This window comes from Pteronotus mesoamericanus, unplaced genomic scaffold (assembly GCF_021234165.1).
Source record: "Pteronotus mesoamericanus isolate MK-2021 breed Mesoamerican mustached bat unplaced genomic scaffold, CSHL_Meso_final contig_214, whole genome shotgun sequence".
Classification (NCBI taxonomy): Eukaryota; Metazoa; Chordata; class Mammalia; order Chiroptera; family Mormoopidae; genus Pteronotus; species Pteronotus mesoamericanus.
In genome coordinates, this window is record NW_026555089.1 from 5,184,773 (window position 1) to 5,207,302 (window position 22,530).

General features: G+C 54.7%; 1 protein-coding gene across 1 annotated transcript; it reads left to right on the forward strand.

The window, feature by feature from the left end:
- The first annotated feature begins 11,659 nt into the window (after positions 1-11,659).
- On the forward strand, positions 11,660-22,523 carry NAALADL1 (N-acetylated alpha-linked acidic dipeptidase like 1). The gene is made up of 18 exons (XM_054570621.1): positions 11,660-11,859; positions 11,953-12,125; positions 12,212-12,333; positions 12,685-12,807; positions 14,418-14,701; positions 14,803-14,904; positions 15,636-15,721; positions 15,835-15,954; positions 19,159-19,244; positions 19,323-19,386; positions 19,471-19,538; positions 19,718-19,809; positions 19,887-19,977; positions 20,900-20,981; positions 21,064-21,237; positions 21,313-21,400; positions 21,511-21,603; positions 21,897-22,523. Exons 1-18 carry the CDS (start codon positions 11,660-11,662, stop codon positions 22,081-22,083), a joined length of 2,235 nt encoding a protein of 744 aa, XP_054426596.1. The 3' UTR covers positions 22,084-22,523.
- Positions 22,524-22,530: the final 7 nt, after the last annotated feature.

Genomic DNA, 22,530 nt, shown 5'->3' on the forward strand with positions numbered 1-22,530 from the left:
CCCCTTGGCCAGGGTGGGCCGGACGTGCTTGAGCTGGACCACACCTGAAGAATTCTTGTCCTCACCAGCTGCTGGGGCAGGACTCCTGGGAAATGTCTTAGTCCTGCAGAATCAGGGGTAGCCATGTGATAAGGAGTTGGTGTCATCACTGCAAACCTCTCTGTCCCTGAAAAACTAAGAATGTGGAGTTTAAGGAAAAATTGGAGTTTCTTTTTCTAAATAAACCTGATTGAAGAGTGTCTGCTTGGAGATTGTGTTTCTTTCATTAGGTCAAAGGCAGAGCAGAGGATATGAGGCCCAGGAAGCTAAGCCTTCTTTGGGCTGTGTCACAGCATTGTCCCTTTTAGAGGGGGCTGCCAGCCTGGCCTCAGTACCCTGTGGTAGATCACTGCCCCCACCCCCTATGTATGTTCTGTCTAGTTGCTCACATGCATTCCTCCGAGGTTGGACTACCAGCGACGGTGGCCTCAAAGGGCGCCCCATCCCCTGCTGTCCCAGGAGGATCTGGGGGTGAGGCTGCTAAGAGCCCTATGGGACGGACCCTATGCCCAGCCCAAGTCCAGCCCTTGTTACCTTGACCCTGAGCCCGCTGCCCCCCCCGCCCCACCCCTCCCCGCCATGGATCCAGCTCCTCACACTGGCCCAGCCTGGGTGCTCAGCAGCACTGGATGCGGAAGCCTCTAGGGAAATATCCGAGCAACGTCATGTGGGTGGTTTGGATGGCACAAACCAGTCTCTACGTTTGTCCTTGCCTCATAGACTGAGCAAGTCAAGGCGTTTAAATTCTTAAGTTCTCCCCACAGCCTCCCCAAACCTCCCTACTCCTGCCTTCTTCCCTCTTTTCAAGGCCAAGCTTTCCACTTTGGCTTTTGATCAAATTCTTTCATCTCTAAGATCTTGTGCCTCTTTCTCGTACAAGTCCTAAACAGGCTAAGTTCATCTTATTGTTGAAAACAACCACCCTAACCCAAAAAAGTCTTGACTGGCCTCTGTTTTTAGCTGCTACCATTACGCCTTTCAAAGTTGGGCTCTTTGAAGGAATGTTGGGAAATTGCCCTCTGTTTCTGTCCCGTTTATGCTAGATGCCCTCCCTCCATTTACTGCTTGGCCAGAGGGAGCCGGCGAGCCCCTGATCCGCAGTGCTGTGGACTCAGGCCTCGGCAGCCGGCCCAGAACACCCTTCTTGGGCCTTCGGCGTTGCTGGCCCCTTTCTGTGCTTCCCCTGAAATGTTGGGATGCCTAGGTTCAGTCCTGGACCCCCTTTCCAGTCTGCTTGCCCTCCCTAGATGACCTCAAGCTCCCCAGTCTGCTCTGTTGCTCAAGATTTGCTACTCTTTTCTCTCCAACCCATACCTCTCTCCTGAACTTCAAACCAGAATCTAGAATTATCGTCTAGAACTGGATCTCAAACTCAGAAGCCATCTCGAACTCAGCTCATCCATCACCATGCCCCTTCTGTGCTCCTGTGCCATTAGCATCACCTCCAGCTACCCAGTCACACAAGCCAGGACCTGGGAGTCACCTTCTCCATCTCCCCATCCCTCCATCCCCACCTCCGCATCCCTCCATCCCCATGGCTACTGAACGTGCGCCCTGGCCGCCTCTTGGCTCTTCTCCAGACTTCACACTGCGGCCAGAATGAGTTTCCTAAGAGAAAAATATGGTATTTTTCCCCTGCTTAAAGCCCTCTGATACAATTCCACTTCTGGGTGTAATACCCAAAAGAATTGAAGGCAGAGTCTTGAAGAAATATTTGTACAACCATGTTTATAGCATGGTTCGTAATAGTCAAAAGGTGGAAACAACATAAGCATCCATCCGTGGATGAATGGATAAACAAAATGCAGTATATAGATATAATGGAATATTATTCAAAAGGAGTGAAATTCTGATACATGCTACATAAGGGGTGAACCTTGAAAACATGATGCTAAGTGTAATGAGCTAGATACAAAAGGACAAATACTGTATGATTCCATTTATATGAGGTACCGAAAACAGTCAAACTCATAGAGACAGAAAGTAGAATGATGGTGGTTGCCAGGCGCTGGGGGCGGGGGTGGGGTGGGGTGGGAATGGAGTTATTTAATGGGTCTAGCGTTTCAGTCTGGGAAGATGAAGAATTTGGATGGTAGTGAGGGTTGCATGGCAATGTGAATGTGCCTAATGCCACTGAACCGCACAATTAAAACGGTTAAAATGGTAAATGTTATGTATATTGTCACAATTAATTAAAAACCACCACCCTTTGGTGACTTCCCATTTTCCGTGCATAATGACGGGTACTGGGTCTTGGCTGCCCAGTATCTCAGCCTCTGCAAGTGAGCTGCCTGCGTGAGACACGCTTACACTAGAGAAAGTTTCACTGTTTATCTGGCATTTAAATGTAACCGTCTCTCTGTGTTTACAGTGGGAGTGCCCCACACCTTCAGCACTGTCCCACCTGAACTGCTCCTCCTCTGACAGAGATACCCCACGTACTAAAGGTCAAGCAGCACCTGCTTAACGCTCCTAAGCCAAGTGCATGGCCCCCTCCTCTCACGACCAGGGCTTTCAGTTCAGGCCTCTATGGCACATTCCCTGTACAATAGTCACCTGTCAGCCTGGGCCCACTCGCATCCTCTGAAGCATATCGGGGCAGAACCAGATCACAGTCTATCCCTGTGTCCTCAGGCCCGGGCCTGAGGCCTGTCCTTCTGTATGGTCAATCTGTGTTTACTGGGGACCATTAACTGCAGAGGGAATTGTGTTCTCTCTTGTTCCTAAGTCATCATTTATTTACCTTTCCTTATATTTGGGGCCTTTCAACCAGTTTGTTTTTTCTTCTTGCTGTAAATCAGCTACCGTGGGCCTCTGAATTATTTTTATTTCCTTTGGAGTCATTTCTTTAGACCTAGATTCCAAAGTGAAGTTACTAGGGCACGGTTCTGGCCAGCTTTGCAGGTCTTGTTATATGCTGCTAGCATCCCTCTGGGACAGATAGAACCCAATGACAGAGCTCCCTGCTTCCCAGAACAGGTACCACCCTGAAGCTCGGTGAGGCCCTGGGGTTATGGGCCCCTCTGCAGGCCCTGTGGACCGTGGAGGTTGTTCACGCCATGAGGACAGGAATGGTGATATTTAGTCCGCCTGGAAAGGTCCAATGGAATGCAGAGAGCATGTTCGTAGAATCCCGCCTTGACCCGCAGTCTGTCAGAGCTTGGGTAAAGCTCAGTGTGAAGGATGCACCTGAGATCACTATTTAGTTGTCCTCTGATTGGATTGTCCCCCACCATTTTGCCAGAAGATGCACAAGAGTCTGAAAAATCTGAGAGTGAAAAGTGTCAATTCCATCTATTACAACTTTCTGTGATTTGGGGAGAAGCTGCTGTTTCAAGCCAGCTTGGTGGGAGACCTCACACCACCTCGGAAGCATCCTCAGGCTCAGCCCAGCTCCGGCTCCACTGCAGACCCAGCCAGCGGTCCCGGGGAGGCGAGTTTGCTCAGCTGAGAAAAGCATGCGCTGAGTTCAGATTGCAGAACGGGGTGGCAATAGGAGAGGGGTGAACATCACAAGCAAGAGCATGGCGCTAGCCCTGGCTGGTGTGGCTCAGTGGATTGAGTGGTGGCCTGCAAACCAAAAGGTTACCAGTTCAGTTCCCAGTCAGGGTACCTGCCTCGGTTGCAGGCCAGGTCCCTGTCTGGGCGGCGTGTGAGAGGCAAACACGCATTGATATTTCTCTCCCTCTCTTTCTCCCTCCCTTCCTGTGTCTCTGGGGAAAAAAAAAAAAAGAGCATGGCATGGGGAAGGTTTGGGGTGGCCTCAGCACATGAGGCTCCTGGCTGGTCTGAGCAGAGGCTTGTTCGAGGATGGTGGACTATTATGTGGGTTAGAACCAATGATGTTCGTAATGGAGGGTCTTGAATACCACCACACTGTTTGCTTCTCAATGTCCAACTAATAGACGATTTCTACACCAAAAAGTGGGAGGGATTTTCCATTTTTTATAAGCTTCTCTAGGGTTCCTTTAAACAGTGCCATCCCGCCCCCCACCGCCCCCCTTGCGTTTGCAGGGATCCGGTTGGCTGGACAGGACTGGCGGTAGGGACTCTGCAGGCTGGAGGCCGCCCCTAGAAAACCAGATGAGGCCGCAAAGGGGAGGCTGGCGGGATGACGGATGCGATCCGCCAACCGGCCTTCTGTTTTCCTCAGCCTCCCCGGGGCGGACGAAGAGCCCATTCTGAGCCCGTTGAGAAGCCAGTGGTGCAGCCTGTTGAGGAGCAAAAGCTGGAAGACCCTCAGGTCTCTGGGGAGCTGGGCACAGGGGTGACAGGCAGGGTGGCAGGAGGACTGGAGAACTTCCTTTCCCTGCCTGGGGGGAGATCAGAACTCCCAGCCGTCGCCCCAGGGTGTGGGAGGACCCAGGCTCTTGGGCTGCCAGGCTCCTGCCGTTTGGTCACCGTGACCCCTTCTCTGCCAAAGGCGGGCCTGCAACCAGAACCCACCATCAAGTTCCTGTCTACGCTTCTGAGCGCAGCGGAGCCCCCTGAGCCCAAGCACCCAGAAGAGTAAGGCTGAGAGTGTGTGAAGGGGAGGGAGGCCGATGGAGCGTCTCCCCCCGTGCCCCGCCCCCATATTAACACTCAGGCCTGAGCCAGGGCTTGGCCCAGGAGTGAGCAGAGGGGAAGCCCCCATGGGGCTGAAGAAGCCTGGGCTCTGGGCAGTGCCCCACTTCCCGACCTCCCATTCTCTCCCAGCCTGTTGACCCTCCGGTCCTACCCTCACTGCACACCCACCCTAGGGACTTGGAGACCCAGGAGAGCCGGTTCCTGGATAAGGAAGACTGGGGCGCCCGGCGAACCTCAGAGGAAATCAGCCGTTTGCAGGACGCTTGCATGCGGTGAGCCGGTCAGGGCAGATGGGGCCAGGTAGGGTGACTGGGCTTTCCCCCAAGGAGGCCAGGGCCTGGGGCTTGATGGCTGCGGGTTTGCACCTTCCTTTGCCCCTCTCCTTTCCCTCCTCCCCCTGCTTTCTCGCTGTTCTACTCGGGATGAGCTCCTTGCTGGCTGGCAGGTTTCTTCCCTCCCAACCATCAGCGTCCTTCTTGTATGCGAGTGGGGCCTGCCCCACAGGTGTGGGGGCCACAGCTTTCTCCTGTCAGTTGACTCTGTGCCCACGTGCCTGGTTATTGGGTAGCCTATAAGGCTGCCTATTAGGGACCCCCACCTGCAATTGTTCAAAAACTTGAGGAGCAGTTTGGTTGGGGCGGGGGGACCTGCTCTCTGCATGCCGTGCTCCAGGGCTCGGGACTGCGTGATTTTCTTCACATGCCGCCCACTCAGGGTGCTCAGGCAGGGCCGACTCCACACAGGACCCACACAGAATCCTGTTGCAGCCCAGTGGGGTGGGGTGGGGTGGGGTGGCTAGCCCTATGCTGCCCCTTCCAACTGGGGACTTTGCGGGCTTTCTGTCCCAGCCTGCCAGAGGAAGCAGCCTGCCTTTCTCTTGCTAAAAAAGAGAAAAAGCATACTTTGTCTCTTTCTGGGTCCCCTCCTACGAGTCACAAGGGAACAACAGTTCCCTCTCCACCTGTGCCTTTGCCAGAACAGTGTAGGGGTGCAAATAACTTTTCTCTCACCTTCTAACTTCTTCTAGCTGGGCTAATCATCAAGTTAACATGACAGATTAAAAGGTGAAAATGTCCACGATTTATTACTGATGTACATGTGGAGGTGCCACAAGATATAAGATCTGAAGATTGTGCCATTCTGGACTAAGGAGAGGGAGGCAGGGCTCTGGGACACTTGCTGGGCCACCCAGAAACAATGGGACACAGAGGGGCTTCTGACAGGCTGTGCTGGATTTCTGCCTGTCTGCCCCATTTGGTGGGTACTATGACGCTAAGGCGATATGCCCTCCCTTTAAGCAGGTTCTTCAGTTCCTTTAGGCAGGTAAGGGGAGGGCCAAAGTATCTGAGTCTGTTGTTTCTTAATAACAAGCTTAAAATTCATGTTTTGATTTTTAAGCTGGTTATTAAGGCATGTTTTGGGGTGGAAGAACTTCAGTCCCCCTCAAGACGGGGCTCTGGGCGAAACCCTGGTCTTAGGTGGCTGTACCAGGTCACACAGATCATGCAGGAGGCATGGATTTGGGTGGGGGAATAGGACAAGAGCTGGGGGACTGAGGGGGGAGTCTCTCTTTCAACCCAAGGCTTCAGGCGTCACTGAGCTCTATTCAAGCAGACAACCTGGCCTTGAAGGAGAAGCTGAAAAACCTGGTGAGGCCCTCTCCCTTTGCCATGCCTCCTCCCTGCCTCCCAGCCCAGCTCCCGTGCTGGGGAGCCCCAGGCAGCCCTGCCCAGCTCAGCTGCCCACCTCAGGCCCCTGCAACCCTTCCTTCTAGCCCAGCTCCTTGTATGAGAACCTGAAGGAAGAAGGGAAGGCAGTCCCGGAGGGAGCCCAGGAGCCCAGGCCGTCCAGGGAACTGAGTTGCTCCACGTGGACCGGCAGGCCCATGGCGAGTGATGAGGGAGAGTGCGCCTCGCCCCTTTTGCCTGCAACCACCCAGTGCCCAGCAGGTACCCCATGACCACAGAAACCAGTGTCAGCCTTGGATGGGCCCAAGGCCAGACTGGACACTGCGGGAAGCCACTCCTACCCAGCAATAAGTCAAGTCCTCTCCAAGCCCCAGCAATAAACTCCCCCACAGCTGAGCAGCGGCTCCTTAGTGTGTCTGTGGGCCCTGAAAACTGGGTGGAGCAGGAGGCTACCAGCTCCAAACTGATCTTGGTCCCTGGACTGGCCTCTGATGTCCCCCTGCCACCCTGGGTCTGCTGGTTCTGAGCTTCCAGCAACCCAAAGGAGGTTCCAGGTCTGGTTAGTGTCAGCCTCAAGGTCAACATCCCTGTGTCAAGCGCTGTGACACCCTCTCCCAGGGAGGATGAAGGCACCAGGTCTAACTCCAAAGGGCAGATAGACTAGGGAGGAGCAGAGGAACCACTTCCCACCTTACCAGGATTGGGTAAGCCTGTAACCCTTTGTAAGTCAAGTCGTGGTTGGGGGCATGGACAGTGAGACCCAAGGGGCCAACACCCTCAGGCTGGAGAGGCTTCTGGAGTTTGAATTCCCACCCACGCCCACCCTCTAGCCAGGGCCTCCTGGAGCCTCCCCGGAGACCTTGCTCCCTTCATTTCAGGGGGTCCCCAGTCCTGGGCCACAGACCCTCCCCTGACCCTCCCCAGGACTAGCTGCCTGAGAGCCCTGCTCTGGTCGGTCCCTGGGCCCCAGCTGCCCACAGGCCCTCAGCCTGCCCGCTCTCAGCACCTGCCTAGTCCCAGGGAGCCTTTCTAGGTGTCCCAGAATTTTTTTTTTTAAAGCATAAGAGAAAGTTTATTTAAAAAGTTTAGAAGTGAGCGGTAGAAGAAATGGGCTCAGGAAACAAGGTGCAGAGACAAAACAAGGGCCCTTGGAGCTTAGGAGAGAGAAGGGTCAAGTGAGAGAAGGCAGAGGAAGGGGCGGGGAAGGCGGGGGTGTGCTCCCGGGAGGAGAGCCCCGGGGGGTCTGGTGATTCCGGGCATCAGGGGCGGGGCGGGGGGCTGGGGGAGAACAGGTAGGATAGTCAAAAACTTGGAAATAATTCTCGCACAACCAGACAAGGACTGTGCTTCAGTTTTGTTTGCTTGTTTTTGTTGTTAAACTCCCTAATGAGAGAGAACAGCTAGCAAGAGGACAAAGCCAGTTTAAATGAGAATACAAGACGCTGACCCACATATGTAGTCAAGCAGGGCAAAAAGAAGGGATCCTGAGATCAGATTGCTAACTGGAGAGAGAATTGGCCAGTACTCTGCAGGGTGATTTGTTTCCAAGCCAGGAACCCTACGGGTGACATTACTCACTGGGCAGAAATCCTCTAGCACGTCATGGAAAGGCCTGTAACCATTGTCCTGCTTTATCCCCACTGCAGGGGGCCACTAGCCAAGAGGATGGAAATTCAGTTGTGTGGCCCCCTCCTGAGACTTATTCTGACTTCAACCAGACCCCGTGGGATCATGCCTGGCCGGTAACCAGTAACAGACTTGATTAGTGCAGGTTTGCCCCGCTCACAGCTTCAGGCTAAAGCAGGCCAAGCCCTCCTTAGCAGCCCACCTCTCCTGAGGCCGGCTCTGCCCTCCTTGCCTGGATGGCTTTAGGTGTCCATGTGTCCCTCACCATCTGCTTCCTGACCAGTTCTCGACCAGTGTTCTAGACCAGCGTTCTAGCTGACCCTGCTATATAAACAGCCGTTTTGCCATTTTCTAGAAGGGAATCATCCAATACTGAGATTGAGGGGAGATCGTTCAGCCAACAGCCTTAGGCTTTAATAAATGTAACCACTGAAGGACTTCTGGCAACAATACCTAGTCATCAGGATGGTCCCAATTGAACCTGTTTTCTCTAAAAACCTCCAGCGTCTCAGCCTGGGAGAGCACCGGGGTCAGGTGATTCCTGGCATCAGGGGGCGGGGCCGGGAGAATATGTAGAATAGTCAAAAACTTGGAAATAATTCCCGTACAACCAGACAAGGGCTGTGCTTCAGTTTTGTTTTTTGTTTGTTTGCTTGTTTTCGTTTTTAAACTCCCTAATGAGAGCGGCCACATTGATGCTGCTCAGCTGCAGGAAACGGAGCCTGTTACAGGCCCCGCTTCTTCCCAGCTCTCTCTAAACCATGGAAGTTGCAGGCAGATGCCCTAAAGCACCCCGGCTACGGCCCAGACGCCCCGGCCCCCAGCAGTGTACTGCCCCGAGGAGCTCAGTCCCTAACAACCACTCCTGCGGACCACATGTCCAGGCGGCACTGCTGCCGGGTCAGTAAGGCCCTTTCAAGGGGAGGTCCCAGAGCAGAGCTGCCTTGGCCTCAGGGTGGTACTAGTCTTTTAATTCTCTCTCTCTCTCTCTCCTCCCAGAGCTGCTGGTCAAAGCAGACCACTGTGTCAGTCACAAGCTGGGCCCAGAACTTCCAAGCCTCTCAGTCATCAAGACTCTGGGGCGGGGTTGGCAACCCCCGTCCTGTGTCCCCGTGGCTGGATCTCTTGCGAGGCGTGGAGTGGAATGCCTCTCTCTTTCCTAGTGGCTGAGAGGGGGTACAGCTCATGGATAAGGCTGCAGGAGGTGTGGCCGCTCGGCAATCTCGTTGGGGCTTATTCAGATGGAGGCTGCTTCCCCGTGGCTGCCCTGGACACCCCGTAAATACAGTCAGCTGGAGCGCGCATGCCCCGTGTTGAGGAGCTGTGCTGCTTCAGGTCGGCTTTCCGTCCTTTCTGCCAAGATGTGGTGAGTGCCTCCCAGGTGCTCGCATCCAAAGGAAAGGAGATGGAGTTTGGGGCCAGGAGGGATTCCAGATTTCTTCTGAAGGTACAGTCAACAGGATTTACTGATAGACTCAAGGTGGAGTCTGAGAGAAAGACAAGTAAAATGTAACTCAGAGATTTTTGGCCTGGGAGGCTAGATGGATGGAGCTACCATGAACTAAAGTGGAGCCTACAGGAGGAGGAAATTTGAGGAGGAAGACCCGGAGGTAAGTTGTGGGCACGTTCAGTAGGAGCTGACCCTGGATTGCTAAGTGTGGCTGTAATGTTGGCAGCGGCGTAGACACCGAGTGACTCCAGCAGATTCACCCTGCAGAGAGAATCCAGCCTGAGCTGGATTCTTGGGTGTCTCGCACGTGCACACATACACGTGACACTCCGGTAGAGTCGTCCACTTAGATGTCACATACTCTTGTCTAGATGTCATGTTTGTGGCTTCACATGTTCAAGGGACTAAGAACCTTCCAGGAGGGGAGGGGCAGGACCGTAAAGCTGCTGCCTCGCGGTGTCATCACCGTGTCTCTTCAATTTATCAGCCGACCTTGGCACCCCCTCCCTGCTTGGGGGTGACAGACCTCCTGTGTTCTCACAAGGAGTGTGTGTGCTCTCTACACTGACAGGCTTCTGATAAGATCCAAGGTCGATACCCTGGGTGCTGATAATCACCTTGCCAACAACAGTGGCTTCCTGGTGCATGTCCCTGAAGTCACCAGTCGCATGACACCCCCAACCCCCACGCACCCCAGGCCTCGAATGCTAACCTGCAAAGCCTCCTGACTCGCAGCACAAGGGAAGATGGGCCAGGTGGGGCGGGGAGCGGCTGGCGCTGGGAGCAGGAAGGGGGCTGCTCCTCGAGCGGCCGTGAAACCCACTAAGTCCGCATGGCCCAGCTGCCCCCCACTCTTCAGGTGCCTTTGGGCCCGGCAATGGCTGCAGCCTGGCTGGGTGCCAAGGCAGGATGTCACACAAGAGGTGAGAGGAGCAGCCACAGCTTGAGCCTCAGGACCCTCCAGCTCTACCTGGCTCCTTGTGAGGTCTGGAAGAGGCTCGGTACTTGTGCTGAGTACTTGGTCTCTCCCTCCCCTCTCTCCCCCAGCTTTGGCTCATGCCGGGCCACCTGTGCAGATGGCCGGTCCCTGACTTCTCTGTGTGCTGACTTCCTTCTCATCCTTGGAACATCCCCTCTAAAGGTCCCTCCTAGACTGAATCCCTCAGTCTCCTCCCGGGGAACACAAGGGCCCTCCCTCTGTAGGGTTGCTCACCACAAGGTTGAGTCCAAAGCCTCTCCGTCCGTCCTGCTGGACTTGAGTTCCTGAGCACCTTTGCTTCCTCAGGGCCTGGCACAGATCTGGCAAAGAGCTGAACGAATCCATGAGGCTTGCAGGTGGAAGTGAGAGAACGAATAAATGGAGGAGGGATGGATGGGAAGGGGGAGTGGATAAATGAGTGGGTGAGTAGATGGATAGATAGGAGGGTAGGTTGTGGATAAATAAATGGGTGGATGGATGAACAGACAGATTCCAGATAGAGTCAGGGGATGGAAGAGGAAGTCACCCTGCCGAGGCAGTGTGGGCTTCCCTTCTGTCCTCTAGAGCAGCCTCCCTTTCTAAGCATTCCCTCCCATAAGTGGGGACCCCTGCAGGCTAGATACAGAGAATTCTTCTAGGTCCCTCTTCATCCTGTGTGTCCAGACTTTGCATTTTAGGGGGTCAGACAAAGCAGGAGTGGTTAAAATCTACTGAGCTTCCACTATGTACCAGTCACTGCTAGGTATTTCTACAGAGGTGGTCTTATCTAATGAAAACAGAACCACAGTTTTGTGGAATAGGTCCTGTTATCCCCATTTTACTGCTAAGAAAACAGGCTCAGAGAAGCTAAGTGAATTGCCAGAGGTCACACAGCTTATGTCTAGGAAGGACGGGATTTGAACCCAAAACCTGCCCAAGCAGCCAGTGCTGGATGCGCTGGAGAACAAGTGACACCGAGCAGACAGAGGCAGGGATGGTGGGTGGTAAGCACAGCCCTGCGCTGGGCACAAGGGCTCTGAGTTCCAGTCCTGGCCTGGCCTCTGTTTTACTGAGACCCCCTGGATGAGACTTGGCCCCTCTCCGGGCTTCAGCATCCCTGTATGGACGTGGTGCCCCTGCAGGTCTTTTCCAGGTGAGTGATACGGACACTGAGGTGATCTGAACGGCTCCTGGCCCTGCCTGCAGGATGCTCCCTCACTGCCCTTGACGGCAGGGAGGCCAAAGGGCAGGACCGTCTCGGGGTAATGGTTAACCAGACCTGACGCCCCATCTATAAGAAGCCACCCTGGCTAGCCAAGGCTCTACAGAATGCAGTGGGTTAAGGTGCTTGGGGGGCTGGTGGGGGCTGCTGCCCTCTTGGGGCTGGGGATCATCCTGGGCCACTTTGCCATCCCCAAAGGGGCCAACCCGCCAGCCTCCAGTGACTCAGTCTCCCAGGATCTGGACCCAGCGGTCCTTGAGACCGTAATGGGACAGCTGGATGCCAGCAGAATCCGGGAGAATCTCAGGTGAGAGGCCTGTCTACCTGCCCCTTCTGTTTGCCAGAAGCCTCCCTGCCCACCCTGGCCCTGCACCTGCCCCCTCCTCTGCTCACCCTGCAGAGAGCTCTCCAGGAAGCCACACCTGGCCTCCAGCCCCGGGGATGAGGCGCTGGTACAGCTGCTGCTGCAGCGCTGGCGGGACCCAGAGTCAGGCCTGGACTCGGCCGAGGCCTCCGCGTACGAAGTGCTGCTGTCCTTCCCCAGTCAGGAGCAGCCCAACCGCGTGACCGTTGGTGAGGTCCTGCGTGCTCTGACGTAGGGATGCCTGTGGGGTGGCGGGGCGGTGGGGCCCCGTGCTGACGCTGTCCCCCTTCCGCAGTGGGTCCCACCGGGGGTATCCTCTTCTCCTGTCGTCAGAGTGAAGCCAACCTGACTGGGGAGCAAGGGGGGCCCGATGTGGTGCCACCCTACGCTGCCTACGCTCCGCCCGGAACCCCGCAGGTGGGCCTAGAACACACCTGCCCCGCTGCCATGGCCCAGCCCCCAGCTCTCACTCCAGCTGCGCCCACCCTGACCCCACCCCCAGAACTTACTCACCTCCACGCTCCGTCACTACTTCTTTAACTCACCACTGAGTCTCTCAACAAATGCTACGAGCGCCTGCTCAAGGCCAGGCCGGATACAGGGGACCTAGACAGAGGAAACCAGATGTAACCTTCCTCAGGGAGCTTACAAGTTCTTGGGAGGTGGGGAAACAATCTAAACCCTTTCTCCTGCCACCAGCTTTTCCTCTCACTTCCCGCTCTGTCGTCTCTGGGCCTGGCCCTAAGGGTCACCTTCTCATGGGACTAGGGCCTCCTCGTCTATGCCAACCGGGGCGCTGAAGAAGACTTCCAGGAGCTGCAGGCTCGGGGCATCCAACTCAACGGCACCATTGCCCTGACCCGCTACGGGGGTGTAGGACGAGGGGCCAAGGTGAGCGGCAGCCCTCAGGGCAGGGGGCTGGGTGGGGACAGGGGCCTGGTGGGGGACAGGGGAAGTGAGAGGACGGGGAGGGGTGGCGCTGAGTGGTGGGCCCAGTTGCATTTGTGTTATGCCACTGAGGTGCTGTGTGACCTTGGGTGCCTTCTCTAACCTCCCTGGGCCTTGGGAAATAAAGGAATTAGGCAGGGTTTTCAGCTTTGATATTTTGGGAGTTTAAGTCCTCTTGTGAAGTAGTTCTTCCAAATATTCAATTTAAATCCCTCCGCTTGCCCTCCCTGCTACCTGCCTCTTCTCCACTACAGATCTTGACTGAATATTACATGTCTATGAATAAAAAATGTTTTAACATTTTTTAAATATAAAAAGGCATAGGGTGAAAGACAGTGTTTAATGGATACAGAATTTCAGATGTGCATGGTGAAAAGAGCTCTGGAGGTAGACGGTGGTCATGGCTGTACAATAATGTGGCTGCGCTTAATGCCGCAGACCTGGACACGCTGAGATGGCCAAGGCAATAACCTTTGTGTTAGGCCTACTTCATCACAGCTTTTGAAGAAGTGTCCATGATAAGCGCTGAAAAAAAAAAAGAAAGAAAACAGAAAAAAGGTGGGGGGACAGGCATGATGGGATTTCCAGTTTAAGGAAAAAAAACCCTGTTAGTTTATGAAATATCTATGCAGAGTTTCTTTTGGAAGAAGCACATATGAACATATATTCTTATTTCCCCCTCTTTTTACATAGAAGTAGCGGACCATACCCACTGTTCTGAAATGTGTTTTCCCTTTAATACATCCTGGAAATCATCCTCAGTCGGTACATAAACTCTGTCCTTGTTCTGCTTTTTTTAAAGGTACTGTTTCGTTTTTATCCTGGCAAAATATACGCAACAAAATCTGCTATTCGAACCATCTTTAAGTGCACACTGCAGTGGCACGAAGAACATCCTCAAAGCTGGGCAGCCACCCCACCGCCCGTGTCCTGGGCTCTCTCATCCTTCCCAATGAAGCCCTGTCCCCTCCATTAATGAGCTCTTTTGTCCCCTTCTCTGTCCCTGAGAACCTCTCTCCAACTCTCTGTCTCTATGGATTTGCATATTCTTAGTAGCTCATGTAAAGAATCATAGGGTATTTGTCCTTTCATGTGTGCCTTATTTTCCTTCACATAATGTTTTCAAGGTTCGTCAACGTTGTATCAGAATTTCCTTCCTTTTTGAGGCTGAATAATAGTCCCTTGCATGTTACGTACCACATTTTGCTTCTCCATCCATCCACCGATAGACACTTGGGTGGTTCCGACCTTTTGGCTATTGTGAACAGTGCTATTGTGAACACAGGTGTACTGGCACGTCCTTGTTCTTTTATACGGCTGCATGGCGTTCCCTGGTAGGATGCCGCAGTTTATTCAGCCAGCGCCCCCTGATAAGCACTGGCCTGTCTATGCCCAGCGGTCTTTTGCTCTCTCAAGCAGCTCTGCAATAAATGACTTGGGCAAGCATCATCCTGCCAGTGGGAAGACAAAGCTGTCCTGGCTTCCGCGGCGAGCAAAGTGGGGCGCACATCCTCCTTACCACCCCCTCAATTAGCCACGTCCCTCTCCTGCAGGCTGTGAATGCTGCCAGGCACGGGGTAGCTGGGGTGCTGGTGTACACGGACCCCGCAGACATCAATGACGACCGGAGCTTGCCCAACGAGACCTTCCCGCACTCCTGGCACCTGCCTCCCTCAGGGGTGGAGCGAGGCTCCTACTATGAGTATTTTGGGGACCCCCTGACTCCCTACCTTCCAGCCAACCCTTCCTCCTTCCGCCTGGACCCTGCCGCTGCCTCCGGATTTCCCCCAATTCCCATTCAGCCCATTGGCTTCGAGGATGCGAAAGTCCTTCTCTGGTGAGCTTGTGCCCTGGCAACTCCTGCCCATCCTCCAGTGGCCTCCAAACTTCAGCCTGCACACCCGAATTTGCTCTGATGGCTCTCCCCCTCCTCCCCAGTAACCTCCAAGGAGCCTCGGCCCTGGCTGCCTGGCAGGGAGCATTGGGCTGTGACTACAAACTGGGGCCAGGTTTCCAGCCTGGTGGTGTCTTCGCAGACAGGTGAGATGGGCGCCCCCCTCCCTCGGCTCTCCCCTACCCTTCCTCATTAGGCGGCCCGACCGGAGTTTCCCCTCTGCTCACTTCTTCCGTCGTGCCTTTCCCTTTCTTCTCTCCCAAACCTTTCCCGGGCTCCAAAATAGCTGTCTTGCTTCGGGGGCAGCCGGTCAAACAGCTGCGTGGCCCCCAAGTTCCTGCGGGGTCCCCCTCGTATCTCAGGCCTCCCCTTCCCAGCCACCCCTCCCTTGACCACACCGAGCTCCCTTCCCAACCGGGGCCTCTGCGCTGGCTGTTCCCTCTGCCAGGAGCGCCCTTCCCGCCTCTCCTGCCGCTCCTGCCACTCCTGGCTTGCACCTGCCACCCGGTAACCTCTCGTACACCGACTTGTTAGCATGGTCCCAGCCCCCTCCACCTCCTGCAGTTGTCCCCGTCCTGGGGTCTGTCGGGCTCAGGCCAGGGAGGCCCCCTGAAGGCTGAGTCCATGCCTGTCATTGCCCAGAGCCCAGCGCGGTGCCCGCAGGCGCTGAGTGTCTGATAACTATTCACTGAGTGAGCGAGAGAATCAGTGAAGAGGAGGCAGGAATCAGAAGAGCTGGGCTCTAGCCTTGCTGCCTCTCCTGGCACGCCCGGACACGTGATCTCGTCCTGTTCCATTCCGCGCTGGGCCTCAGTTTCCCTCCTGCACTGGGGCAGTGAGCAGGACCAACACTCGATCACCCCCTTCACTCCCCCAGCCAGGTGAACGTGAGTGTTTACAACCGCCTGGAGCTGCGGAATTCCTCCAACGTCCTGGGGATCATCCGCGGGGCTGTGGAGCCTGGTGAGCGCCCCCTCGTGGCCCCCTGCGCCCCGCGGACTGCTCGGAGCGCCCTGGTCGAGCCCCAGCCGCCCAGCCTGGCCGACTCCGCCCTTTTCTCACTATTCTCCCACTAGACCGCTATGTGCTGTATGGAAACCACCGGGACAGCTGGGTGCACGGGGCTGTGGACCCCAGCAGCGGCACTGCTGTCCTTTTGGAGCTCTCCCGTGTCCTGGGAACCCTGTTGAAGAAGGGTGAGGCCGCCCCCCTTCCCTGGTGCAGGGACCTCCAAGCCCGCCCTTCCTAGCTCTGGGCGCCCTGTCCCGCCTCCTCCCCTCATTCTCCAGCGCCCACTTGTGGCCCTGGAGTGGACACTCCAGGCCCTGGGGTCCAAGCTTGAGGGCCCTGGGGTGGACACTCACGGACACCAGCCCTGGCTTCAAGCAGCCCAGTGTGACTACTGATTAATTCACACGGTAGCTTCTTAGAGCCTGCCTGTACCCCTCGAGGGAACGATGCACAGAAGCCGTTCTGAGCAAGGCAGTGCGCAGGCTCTGCCCTCCCGGAGCCTCAGCCCAGCTGCAGCAGGGAGGATGGCCATTAACGCAACAAATATGTCTCAGTGCGTACTCTATGTCAGGCCAGTTCTAAGTACTGGAAATCCCCCAGTGAGCACCCCAGAGTTCCTGGCAATTGTGGTGTGTGCTATAAAGAAGCATATTTCCAGGTGCAAGTTAGAGGGCAGTTCAGAGAAAGGGGGGGTGGGTCCAGGTGGAGGGCACCGTATGTGGCAAAGAGCGGCTGGACCTGGTGGAGAGCTAGCAGGGCCAGTTTGGAGTTCCATCCAAGGGCAGTAGGGAGCGGGTGAGGGACTTCAAGTAAGAGAGCGACAGGACGGAGTCCAAGTTTTACATGGCTTCCTCTGCCACGCGGGCAGGCCCTGTGTGCAGGGGCCGGTCAGAGGCCTTGCCATCCTCAGAGCCCGGAGAGATGGGGCTTGGACCAGGTAGGGGCAGTGGGGAGGAGAGACAGTGTGAAGACCTGGGGTCTGCTGGCGACAGAGGAGAGGGAGAGGAAGAGTGGGCGTTCCCGGATTTCTGGGTTCTGGTCTGAGCAGCCCAGAGTGTGTGGAGGGGCCATTTATGAAAAACAGAACAGGATCCGAGGGCTGATCACTGATCTGGAGAGAAGAACGGAATTTGGTTCCTCACATACGATTTTTTTGTTTCTTTTTTTTTTTGTGGTAAAATATACATACCACAAAATTTACCTTTTAACCATTCCCTCATCCCAATGTTTTAATTTTTAAGTTCAAGGACTTAGGACCATACTTTGATGTAACTACTTCTCAAGCACAGGCAGGCTGGGAGACCCTTGATTCTCCATGTTAGAAGGGTGTGCAACATTATGGTTTCACATCTTGTACACGCTGCAAAGCGATCGCCCCCAAAAGTCTAGTCACTATCCGTTGCCATACAACCGCTCCCCTTCACCCTATTCGCTCACCGCCCAACTCCTTTTCCCTTTGGTAACCACCGATCTGTTCTCTAGATCTTTGAGTTTGTTTTTGTTTTACTTCCTTTCTTACTTTCTAGCCATTTTTCAGTGTACAGTACAGTGGCATTAAGTCTTTTCACACTGTTGTGCAACCATCACCGCCATCCAGCTCTAGAACTTTTTCATCTTCCATCACATATGACTTTCTAGTTATAAAAATCTCATTTGAATTGGTACCAACTTAACTTCAATCACATCAAAACCTCTATTCCTATAAAGCTCTGTCCTTCCCCTTTATGTTACCCATGTCACAAATTACATCTTTATAGATTGTGTGCCCTTTCTCGTATTGATTTTGAGGTGCCCAGGAGACATTTGGGGGGAGAGGGCAAGCAGGCAGTTGAAGGTGCTGATCTCCAGGTCAGAAAAGAGAGAAACTGGAGAGTTGGTGGCAACAAGGACATGTGAAACAGCAGGTGTGGTTGTGATTTACTGATAGGGTGGAGAGTGAGGAGGAGACTCTTGCAGAGAGAGGCTAGGCTTTTGATCTGACCCCCTTTGGTAGTGCAGGAATGTCTGTCTATTATTATTGTTATTAAGTGTTTTATTTTGAAATAATTTCTGGCTTACAAGAAAGTTGTAAAAATAGTGCAAAGAAGCCTTGTATACCCTTCATTTAGATAATCACAGTATTAATGTATTGCCTTGTTTGCTCTCTATATTTTTTCTGAAGTGTTTGAAAGTTGCAAAAAATGCTGCACCTTTACCCATAAACATGTCACTGTATGTCTCCTGAAATAACCATGGGGCTATATCAGAATCAGGAAATTAACAATTTTGCTATTGTTCCAATAATAACCTTCAGAGCGAAAGAATTTTCTGAATCAAGAAGAGCCAACCCAGGATCACACGTTGCATGTGTAGTAGTTGCATGTGTGCTACATAATAGTTGTGTTTTGTTTTTTTTTTGTTCTACACAATAGTTCTTTAACTGTTCTTTGTCTTTCTTGATTCTGATATTATCCTGTTCAATGTCCCTCAATTTGGGTTTGTCTGATTAGATTCAGGTTATTCATTTTTGGCAGGGAAGAGTATAAGAATTTGTAATTGCAAACATGTAATAATCTTATACTTATTTTTTTCATTTACAACAAAAAAGATGAGGAATCATCAAAGGGGACTGCACTGTAGCCAGAGATGGGAGCACAACCAGGAGCGCGTGTCACAGTGGAGGGTCGTGGGGAGTCTGGGGGAGTCCAAGGGCAAGCAAGGACCACCAAGGCTTTTGGGAGGTGGCCGGGGACGGTGGCAAGAGCAGCGCGGGCGTAGGGACTGGACACGGAGCCAGGCTGCAGGGGGCTATGAGAGCCAGCGCGCGGCCTTGACAGCCCCCGGACTCTGCAGCCAGCCCTTGGGTTTGAGCCCTGGCTCCGTTGCGTACCAACTGTGTCACCCTGGGCAAGTCATTTGACTTGTCTATGACTGTTTTCTCAGCTGTGAAATGGAGTCTCTTTCTCAAGGCTTTGTTGTGAGGGTTAGCTCACTATGGATAAAGCCCTAGAGAATGTTAATCTATCATCACCAGGTGAAGAAGGTTTGGGACCAGTTTTTCATATGGTACAAGGAGAAGGGACTTGGAGGTGGAGGGTCGGGAAGCCTTCTCAAAAATATACCTCTAGAGAAGAGGGAGGCAGGGCATTCGGGCAAAGGGGCCGCCTGACCGAGGGAGATTAGCGTTGGGGGCAATGTTGGGGTGGTGGTGAGGAGTCATGGCAGAGGAGGGAGACTGGGAAAGGAGCCTCCGGGAAGGCTTGGCTGCAGAGGTGTCAGGGCTTACCTCTTGGCTGCCCCGCCCCTTCCAGCCCTCTGTCCTCTCCAGGTTCCCAACCTGACCTTTAAGTCACCCCCAGAGGCGGGGGGGGGGGGGGCCCTGCCCTCCAGCCCTTTATCCTTGTCCCCAGGCACCTGGCGACCCCGCAGATCCATCGTGTTTGCGAGCTGGGGGGCAGAGGAATTTGGGCTCATCGGCTCCACGGAATTCACGGAGGTGAGCCTCTAGGGTAAGCGATTGAGGGGACCCCCGGGGCGGGGCAGTGCCAGGCTGACGTCGCCCCTCCCGCTGCAGGAGTTCTTCAGCAAGCTGCAGGAGCGCGCCGTGGCCTACATCAACGTGGACATCTCGGTGTTTGGTATGGGGGCGCGACTGGGCTGGCGGAGGAGGAGGGCAATACAGGGACTGGGGTCCTGATAATCTTTCTTTGACTCTCCCACAGCCAACGCCACCCTGAGGGCTCAGGGGACGCCCCCAGTCCAGAGCGTCGTCTTCTCCGCAGCCAAACAGGTGGAAGGGGGCGAGGCTACAGGGTGGGCGGGGCCGGAGCTGGTACTTACTGCAGGGGCTGGAGGCTGGGGCTGAGGTTCTGGCACAGGCTGACTAGGGTGGGCTGGGCAGAGGATTCCTTAAGCGTTGGGTCTGCGGGGTGGGGGGGCAGCCCCAAGACTAGACTTCCCTCTGGTCAGATTACTGCACCAGGTGCTGGCGGCCTCAGCATCTATGACAACTGGATCCGGTATTTCAACCGTAGCAGCCCAGTGTATGGCCTGGTCCCCAGGTGAGCCCAGGGCCGGAACTTGGGTCCCCCGTGGGAGGGTTGGCCGGGCAGCCTCTAGCCCATCTTCCTTCCCACAGCTTGGGCTCTTTGGGTGCTGGCAGCGACTATGCACCCTTCATTCACTTCCTGGGCATCTCCTCCATGGACATCGCCTACACCTATGACCGGGTGAGCGGCGCCCCCTCCATCTCCCAGCTCAATGGCTGCTCCACCAGCGAGCTGCTCCTCTCCTTCAAGCTGCTCTAGTGCAGTCTGAATCCAGCTCCATCGCTCAGTAGCTGTGCTACATCAGCCAAGTTTCTTAACTTCTCTGAGAATCTGCTTATGCTCACCTAATTTATCGAATTTAATAGGCTACTGATTGTGCCCCGGCCAGGTAGATCATGGGTTAGAGCATCGCCCAGGTATGCCAAGATTGCGGGTTCAATCCCTGGCCAAGGCACATACAAGAAACATCCAATGAATGCATATAAGTGGAACAACAAATCAATGTTTCTCCCTCCCTCCTTCTCTAAAATCAATAAATAAAATTAAAAAAAGATACTATTGATTGTAAGATGCACCATTATGATATGCACTACTCAGGAGGCAAAAACCCCCACTGTCAACTAGTTGTAAGACAACAATAACTGTAAGAAGCATCCTGGTTCCAGAGATGTTAAAATGGTAAAAGAAGTTTATCTCAGAAGAGGTTCAGTAACAGCAGCAAACAGGGACGCCTCATGCTGTGAGAGTGCAGAGATAAGGGACGCAGGGTGCCCGGCCTGTGCCTCCAAAACCAGTCTCTCGCCTTCATGGCCACACTGCTCCTGGCTAGTGAAGCTGGACTTAAACCCTGTCTGACTCCAAAGCCCCAGGCTCTTCTTTATGTGCACCTGCCCCAGCTCTGCCAGTTATTAGCTGGGTGACATTAGGCAGGTTACTTAAACTTTCTGAGCATCAGTTTCTTCCCCTGTAAAGTGGGAACTCTAGAACCTACCTCACAGATTGGGCGATAAGTTGATAATGTCCCTACATTGTGGCTCACTGTAGGTGCACCTCCTCCCTCTTCCCATCTCAAGCCTGTCACCTCTGGGCTTTGTTTCCTCAGAGCAAGACCTCTGCCCGGATCTACCCCACCTACCACACGGCCTTCGACACCTTTGGTTACGTGGATAAGTTTGTGGACCCTGGTGAGGAGGGGCGCAAGGGCATCCTGGGGCTGGAGGAAGATGGGGTGAAGACTGAGCCCTGGCCTTGTCGCCTTCCCTGCAGGCTTCAGCAGCCACCAGGCTGTGGCCCAGACGGCGGGGAACGTGCTTCTTCGGCTCAGTGACAGCCTTTTCCTGCCTCTCAACGTCAGTGACTACAGTGAGACCCTCCGAAGCTTCCTGCAGGCGGCCCAGCAGGACCTCGGGGCACTGCTGGAGCCGCACAACATCAGCCTGGGTACGGAGGCCCCCTGACGCTGAGGCACAGGGAAACCTGCCCTCCCAGGGCTAAGGTGCTGGCTTTACCCCACAGGGCCTCTGGTGACTGCAGTGGAGAAGTTCGAGGGGGCAGCTGTGGCCTTGGGCCAACACATATCAGCGCTGCAGAAGGGCACCTTTGAGTGAGCAAGGGCAGCAAGCAGGTGTCTGGGAGGGTGGCACCCAGGGCAAGATGCAGGCTGGCAACTGGGCTGCGGGTTCCAGAGTGACCAGCAGGTCCTGCCACCTCCAGCCCCCTGCAGGTCCGGATGCTCAATGACCAGCTGATGCTCTTGGAACGGACCTTCCTGAACCCTCGAGCCTTCCCAGAGGAACGCTACTATAGGTGAGCCTGTCCCGACGCTCTTGGCGACATGGTGGGTAACGGGCACCGAAGAAGGAGCATGTCAGCATCTCGCTGGCCTTTAGGGGAATCGGGCTCAGAGGGGGGGATGCAATGCAATCAAGGTCCCCCTGGGACTAGGACGTACACCTGCTACCACCGCTTCTGTAACTGCCCCAGCTTTTAGAGGCAGTGGGAGGTGCTCTTGTGCCTGCCTTTATACAACTGAGCCCGTTCAGGCTGAAGCCCCCATTTCTGACCCTCAAATGACCCTGATTCTTTATTTCTCTTGTTAGCCATGTGCTCTGGGCACCCCGCACCGGCTCTGTAGCCACATTCCCAGGGCTGGCCAATGCCTGTTCCAGGGCCATGAACACAGGCCCAGGATCTGCAGCCTGGGCTGAGGTGCAGAGACAGCTCAGCATTGTGGTGGTGGCCGTGGAGGGTGCAGCAGCCACCTTGAGGCCTGTGGCTGACCTCTGACCCCAGCCCGCCCTCCTCAGCTCCCCCTACCACCATTCATCCTATCCCCCTCCCTCCACTTTTCTTTGGGTGTGTCCCCTTTCCCTGATGCCGAGAGGGCACCACCACAGGTTCCTCCTAAGCTTCTGAGGCAACAGCCTACCAGTTGTGGTCACCTGGGGGGAGCGACAAGCCCTGAATGAAAGTCTCCCTCAATCTGGCTCTTGGTTGGCACAGGGTGAACAGGAGGTGGGGATGGTGGAAATGGCAAAACCCCCAATTGCTCTTGGTGGTGGGTGGGTGAGAATAGGATGCATAACGCCAACCTTAGATGCCAGGTCAGAGTCCACCAGCGCCACCCCTCGGGGGCCAGCAGGGAAACTGAGGCCCAGGATAGCTAGGGCCTTGCCCACTCTGGGTTCCTCCACCCTCATACCCCTGGCATTAACTCCTCCCTGCCTTCCCCCA